Genomic DNA, 7,750 nt, shown 5'->3' on the forward strand with positions numbered 1-7,750 from the left:
AAACCATGTTTTATAGATAGTTAGTTCTTTGCACATTCAAGATGACCAATTTGCCCCCAAGAATAAAACACTGTTCTTTACACTTTCTCTGCTGTTCTACAGTCCATGTTCACGTGTTGTTGACTTAACACCTGTATGTTTGTCTGTTGACTTTGTAAAATGTTCCTCCCAAACCTGGAGCCCTGGCCTAACCTAACAGAGGTTTTCAGGAAATGTTCGGTGAGTGTGAGTGAACAAGTGACTGCTGAGCGTTCCCTCGTCTGAGTGACCAGATGAGGGATCGCTTCCTCTTATCAAACTCCTCATGGAAGCTTCTCTGGTGTTTGCTTTTTCCACAGACAAAGGGCCGGCACTTGCTTTCTGACATGGTTTCCCCTCTTTGGGAGAAATGTGATCATAAACCATGCTTGTGTGAGTACATCCTCATCTTGTTTTCATGTGTTGATGTCTAGTGGAGTGTTTGTCTGATTTCGTATCTGGGGTACAAAGTCAGCAAGTTTAAATCCCACCCTCCCTCTCAGGAAGTCAGGTCAAGGTCATATTTGCTGCTGTCTGGTTGACGCAGCACTTCTCTTTCCTTTTTTTACTCTTTTTGTCATTTATGAGACCTTAAACATTTAAGGTCTCATAAATGACCAAAAAGTGAAAACGGTGAAAACATACAAAAATTGGCATGCAAATCAGAACTAGGCGAAAAAGTGTAAAAGTGGTCCTGAGATTTGAAACCTGTTAGGACAAAGCAAAAACTTAAGTTGCTACACGTGTCACGAAACGTGGTGGAAACATGTCGCAGCCCAAGACGAACAAAAAACGGCCATTTTGAAATTGACATCCATCTTGGTGAATTCGTCTGAGCACATTAATTGTAACATAAAAAAAAAACGCGTCAATTTGTACTAGACACATCGAAGATGAAAAGATGGGAAATGGTTTTGCGGATTCAAAAAGGCGTGGCCACGACAACCATCGCAATATTGGCAGATTGCGATCGTTTGTCACGAGGTGGCCTGTAACTTTGCCGTACATTGACCGAGTCACGGGCACAGCGCCACCTGCTGACAGCATGGTGGTTGCAGTTGAAGTGGGTTTTTTTAATACCTAATACAAGACCTCTGTTTTTCCCAGCATCTTAAATGTGTCTTTGCTCCATATAACAGACATTTTATGGCCCAAGTTGCAGCCCTAGACACACACTCCATGTCATTTAATCAGCATGTCTAGCACAATTTTGCAATTTTGGAAGCCGATGCTTGACATTTCACATCAGCAACGACCAGTCTTCACACTTGAACGTGAACAAGAGATGCATCAATGACTGGTGTATATATTTGGACTTGAAAGGAAGTGAGAGAGTGTACAAACATAGAATGCCATTCGGTTTTGTTACGACTTGGTTATTCACAAGATTCGACTTACACTTGAATTTGGAAAGAAAGAGAGGGTCAGTCACTGCAGAGTATCATTTTCTTTTTTTTATCATAAAAAAAGTGTATTCACAAACTATTATTACTAACAGGACTTCACAAATCGCAAAGGAAATAACAGTCGACAAACAGAAACCACAGTCTTTGTGGTTGGAAATGTGTTTGACACCACACTGTATTCTAGAAGACATGCATGCATTTGGTTTGTAAATATTTGGACAATAAAGGAGAACAGGGAGAGAGGGATGAGGATAGGAGATAAGAAATGAAGGCAGTAATGCAACATTAACAGCTGTAAACACCAAAGAAATAAGGAATAAAAAAACATTGTCATAAAACACCATGAGCTAACAATTTTTTTGATCATTTAATCTAGTTAATCACGGTTTATTAATCACTATTTTTTACTTGCGTTATTCACTTTCCATTCAACCTGTAATTTTGATATTTTTTCTTTCAAATTATTCCTGATATTGTTTGTGTGGGCATCAGTTCCGATCACCGCTGGCTCTGCATGACTCCAGGTGCTGGGTGAGCTCTTCGATGCGCATGTCCTTGAGGTGAAGCAGGTGCTCTAACTTGTTCACTTTGAGCTGTAAGACCTACACACACACACATGGAAGAGAGAGAAGGATGTGACGAAACCAGAAAGTGGCTGAATTAAGGTGTTGCACAGAGGAGTCATTGTTTACTTCCTCTAAATCCTGCTGAGATGGCCACAGATGAAAAACTAAAAAAAAAAAATATATTATACCCACTGAGCAGATGCCTACTCATCAACCACAGAGTACTTAGAGTACTTAGAGTACTTAGTTGTGATGGTTAAGGGAATGCATTATGTCCACAAGGTGTCGTCCTCACTACGATATGAAACCGAGATTGTGTGTGTGTGTTTTACCTCCACAGTCTCCTGCAAAGCCATGACCGCTTGCTCTTTCTCCTGCAGACTCATTAGGACGATTGGGTCCATGTCTGTCTGAAACTGCAACATGTGCTGCATGTGACTAAAAAGAAATGATAAAAGAGCATTAAAATAAAAGAGGCACAAAACACAACACATCAGTATATTCATTACCAGTGCTGTAATGTTTGTTACTGTACTTTACTTTGTTATTTATATTTCTAGTAACAATTCTAAATAAATTGTGTACTTTTACTCAAACTATATTTGTTACTCGTTACTACCAAATAAAATCAGAAGAATAGTTGCCAATGGTCTGTAGTTGAGCTGCTTTACACTACAGTTTTATCATTCACCCATTCACGTGCTTCAACATGGGGTTAAGTGTCTTGCTCAAGGACACATATAGACAAGCAGAGCCAAGAATTGAACCCTCATCCTTCGAGTTGAAGACATCAATCCTAGCTCCTCATTACTAAAACTTAACTACATTTTATATCAGAAAAACCCTTTTGATACTTAAGTACAGTAAATGTCATATACTTTAAGATTTTAAATATTATAAAAAGAAGTCATTTTCTGCTAAGATACTTGTACTTTTAGTCAAGTACTGTTCTTTTTTTTTTATCATACCTGTTGCTGAATCTGCTCAATTCTTTTTTCATCCCGTCTCCCCTCAGATGAATTACTCCACTCTGATGAAGTTCTACAGAAAGACAAAACTAAATGTGACTAAAAGCTCATCTCTAATAGGAAACACACATCTTAAGAACACAACTAAAGGGTAAAGGGAGGAGATGAGGAGACAGATCCATCATGATAAACACGAGCACAGGGGGGAGGAACAAAGGTCAGGTGAGGTCAACACAGGACATCACAACCCTATTCTTTTAGTTAGACTAGGGTTTAGACTATCAGTATTTTACTTGTATCTGTGAAAGGTGCTATACATAATAAAATTGACTAAATACACATGTACCTTCACGTGTACCTAAAGTACATAACCTCAAAACCTATCCTTAATAATGTGCGTTCTCATTTTTAGGATGATTTGTTGTCCTTCCTCCTGATCCTGATTACCACTCCCACATTTAACCCAGTTCAATTTTTTTTTTATTTTAATTAATAAATTAAGACTTCACTCATTGGGAGTCCCAAGTTACCTGGCCGAAGAAGAGGGAGTTTACAGCGAGATAAGAGATGCTCATTCACGTGCATAGACTGTTTGCACTGTGTGTTGTGAATAAATAGAGGCATCCTACAGTCTTAACTTTTCACGTTAACGTTTTGTTTTCTTCACTTGAGACCGATATCGTGATGTCTCGCTATATGATTGTCTTGCAATATATGTGATATTATTAATATTGTGGACCATGTATCGTGTATCTTATTGGTTAAAAACATGTCTGTACATGTCATGGGTCAAATATACCAGCAGTGGATTAGAAAGGATGGTTTTGTTTGCAGCCACTCTACCTGTGTAATTTTTCCCAAACTTCCTGGGGTCACTGAATTCCGATTCCTGCGTAAAACAACAACAACAAGAAAAAACATTATATGATTATTGTTCCAGCAACGCTGCTTTGCTTACACGTACAAACAAAAGTACCAACCAGTGCATTGCTTTTGGTCTGCTCCAGTTTAATGTCAATCTTCTCATTCAGGGCGCACAGTACTGGCTCTATCACTCCTGGAGAGCAGATGATAATCTTGTTCACAGTTTCTTCAGGCACATTAAAGTTCAGCTTGGAAAACACCTTCCTGCCTCCCCGCCCCCCCACAAAGAAACACACATTAGCGATGACGACGACGATGATGATGGTGAATAAAGTGTGTTTAAATGTCAGGTTTACGGGCAGACACTGAATAAGAAGTCTGTATATTGGTTTTCGTGGGCGGACATTAGGGCTTTTATATGTGATTTAGGTGAGGGCCTTGTTTTATAGGGCAAACAAGACTTTTTAAGAAGCAAATCATATATTGATTTAATCATTCAAACATATTGTATTTTATTGTTTGAGCTCCCTGATTTGTTCTGAATCCGAATGTAACCGGGAACAAAGCGGCTCTTTTCAGAACATACTGTTTTCTCCACTTCATACATTCACCTATGGTATAGTTATAGCAAAGCAAACATGAAGTTTGACCACAATAATGTGGCAGAGAATCTTGTTGAAGTATCCAAGGTTTGTGAACTGTGATGTTTCCACATTTCAGGCACTTTTCAGGCGAGTGATGAGGACATGTGAATTGGCGGATAATTAACGTGCCTGTCAGCACTTTAGTTTGTAAAGGTTTGCCTTTATTTAAAAACAATTAATGGTGAGATTTGTGTCCCCTTGTCCTTTTTTGCACGAGACAAGAAAGAACCCCAAGAGTAACCTTTACTCTGAGTACATTTTAAACAAGCAGTACTTTTACTTGTGTGTAAGGTTTGTGCGACATGTTTGAGTCTGTATATATACTATTATGAATCATTTATTGTGTCTATCTATCTGTCAAACAACAAACAAACACGGCAGCTTTCTTGCCTGTTGAGGACTCTCCAGTTACTGAGCTTCTGTGGTCTGGAGTTTGCAGGAGCGTAGTTGTGCAGATCAACGAGCTTTGGGAAGAAATGTTTCACAACCTCAGCGGTCATCACTGCAGAGGTGAAGGGTCATGGGTCACAGCAAGTCATAATGAGCACATGGGTGTAACACGTGACAGATGTATTTAAACGTCACTCACCTCCGTCGCTGAAGTCCCTCGTGATGTGTCTCTTTGGACGAGACAGCGGTATTTTGTCGACCCACGAATACAAATGCCGCAGTTCCTCATCACTCAGTTTCTGCGCCATATTCTGCTCAAATACGTGCGTGTTTACTGAGCGTGTGTTAGGCCCGATGTGTTCTCCTCCATCCCATGGAACATGAAAGAACTAATCAGAAGTTATCCGTCGCTTCCTTTCATGTCGCGCGCACCTGTGGAATGATCACACGTGGCGTCATGTTTTTCTTCTTCCTCGCTCAATGTGATTATTTGTATCTATCAGAACAAGCAAGTTTCTAAAACTACTGAGCTTTTAGCTTCCCTGTGCGACGTGTTGTCTAAAGCGTTGCTGGGGCGACCATTCACTTACCATGGCAACCAGGGGCGGTTCAAAAATCTTTGGGTGCCCAGGAGCGGTTCAAAAATCTTTGGGTGCCCAGGGGGAGGGGGGCGTGTATATTTTTTAGTTTCATTTTTTGTTATCTATCATTCATTCATTTATTTATCATGTATTACATTAATTCTGTATCTTTTGTATAAGTGAATTTAATTTGTAATATTGAGATTTTTTGTCATTAAACGTGATTATTTCGAATCAAAAGAATCTCATGAGCACCTTCTAGTGCGTATTCCTCAAATAGATAATTTGTGCAATTTATTTCCAAGTTGAATTATTATTTATTTTATTTAAAATATACAGGAGAAAGCACTTTATTATTTTTTTGATCTAGATCCAGATTACCATCAATAATGCTAAAATTGCCTTAATTGCAATCCTCAGACCCGTCTTCATAAATCTGAAAACATCCTGTCTGATTTTGATTTTGTTTTTGATTGTTTTGTTTTTTTATTTATTTAACCCTCATGCATCATTATGAACATTTTTGTCAATTTGGTCTCCTCTTGCAAATTCTGGAATTCAAATTTTAATTTTTCTGATGCCAAACATTACATTTTTTGGAGGATTTTAACCATTTAATGGCAGTTTGGTTACTTGATGTCACTGTTAAACTGTTAAACCCTCCACAAAAATTAGTTATGTTCCATATAACAAATGTTGGGTGGCTGGGGGAATATTTATAAAGAAAATATTGAATATGTCACACATTTACTAAATTTACTACTCTCTACTAGCCATAAACAATAAAAAAAACATCCACTTCCAAAAACTGCTACAAAAATAGTACATATTATTTTGTTCTGCTTTTTGGGGCTTGATCAACTTCAGTCCTGATCAAAACTATTAATATCAAATACTGAATAAGAAATATTGAAATTAAAAAATAATAAATAAAGGGTTAAAATCCTCAAAATGATTGAATATAAGTTGTTTCGATGAGTTGTTTATGCAAAAGATATAAGATATACAAAAGATATAATGTTTTTACAACAGTTCTTGGAAGTGGACATTTTTATCCTCCAATGACTTAAGAGGGTAGTGAATTAAACTAATGCCTGTGGGTTAAAACATAGGACAAGATGAGGGTAGTTCATCAGAGGTTACTGGTGAGGTTATTCCAGTTACTGGTAGCCTATATACAACTTGTGTATAGAGGTTCTGTCACAACTATTGATTAATAAACCTTGATTTTCAACGTAAGATATAAATACATCAGCTAATATGTAAAATATTGTGTCATGTTTAGAATCATGACGTAATTGGCAGTCCTTTGATGTACAACTTTTTTTTATGTGACGTCATATTGCGAAACGCGAAAGATCTAAGATACCGACGTTCGCCCACATGTAAACAACCCTCTGGACTGTGTGGTTGTCACGCGACAACTGCTCATTTTTATTTTAGAGACCAAGCTTTTGTGATGAGACCAAGACATGTCGGGGAAACAAGACATGACCCAGGAGACCAACAGGAGGAGTCCTGTGCTCTGCTCCACGGGCTGCGGTTTCTATGGCAACCCCAGGAATAACGGCATGTGCTCCGTGTGCTACAAAGACTTTCTCCAGAGACAGAGCGGCAGCGCATGCGCCACCACGTCTGCCGCTTCTTCTGCCCACAGCAGCAGCAGCAGCAGCAGGGGAGAGACTCTTCTGGCTCAAAGCTGTGACAGTACCACAATCTCTTTACCAGCTGCTACGTCATCTGTACCAGAAGACTCTGGACACTGCAGTGGACCGTCCACATCAGCCAGGAGCAGCAGCCTGACAGCAGACTGTTTGAAAACACTCGGGGCTGAAGGATCAGTTGACAGGACCGCAGAGACACACAAGAAGCCCAAAGAAGAGAAGAAGCGCTGCTTCACCTGCCGCAAGAAGGTTGGTCTGACAGGCTTTGACTGCAGGTGTGGACACATCTTCTGCAGCCTGCACCGATACTCTGACGAGCACAACTGCACCTTTGACTACAGAGCTGAGGGTGCAGAGAGAATCAGGAGGGAAAACCCCAAGGTGACAGGAGAGAAGATCCGGAAGCTCTGAAACTAGAAAAAGATAAACATTTATGTCCTCGGACAAAACTATATGGAAACAAAACCCCAGCATACCTCAAACTACTGAGCTGGCTTGTAGCTTCTCTGGACAAATGGTGTTGTTGTAATGGATCTGTGGGGGCCCAGGCAAACAGGAGCTGGAGGGGGCCCCACCATGAACTTCTTTTATTTTTATTAAAATACATACCAAGGCAAACAACAACCAACCGTGTGCAATATACAGCAGA

At 39.5% G+C, this 7,750-nt stretch overlaps 2 protein-coding genes across 2 annotated transcripts; one reads left to right on the plus strand and one right to left on the minus strand.

Annotated features, from left to right (window-relative positions):
• Positions 1 to 1,457: 1,457 nt before the first annotated feature.
• Positions 1,458 to 5,427, minus strand: spef1 (sperm flagellar 1). The gene is made up of 7 exons (XM_044045988.1): positions 5,056 to 5,427; positions 4,857 to 4,968; positions 3,939 to 4,086; positions 3,802 to 3,847; positions 2,959 to 3,031; positions 2,323 to 2,428; positions 1,458 to 2,026 (listed from the first exon to the last, which is right to left on the minus strand). Exons 1-7 carry the CDS (start codon positions 5,162 to 5,164, stop codon positions 1,913 to 1,915), a joined length of 708 nt encoding a protein of 235 aa, XP_043901923.1. The 5' UTR covers positions 5,165 to 5,427; the 3' UTR covers positions 1,458 to 1,912.
• Positions 5,428 to 6,909: 1,482 nt separating this feature from the next.
• On the plus strand, positions 6,910 to 7,512 carry LOC122782089 (AN1-type zinc finger protein 6-like). The gene has a single exon (XM_044046293.1). The coding sequence runs from the start codon at positions 6,910 to 6,912 to the stop codon at positions 7,510 to 7,512; it is 603 nt and encodes a 200-aa protein (XP_043902228.1).
• The last annotated feature ends 238 nt before the right edge of the window (positions 7,513 to 7,750 follow it).

This window comes from Solea senegalensis, linkage group LG15, assembly GCF_019176455.1.
Source record: "Solea senegalensis isolate Sse05_10M linkage group LG15, IFAPA_SoseM_1, whole genome shotgun sequence".
Lineage (NCBI taxonomy): Eukaryota > Metazoa > Chordata > Actinopteri > Pleuronectiformes > Soleidae > Solea > Solea senegalensis.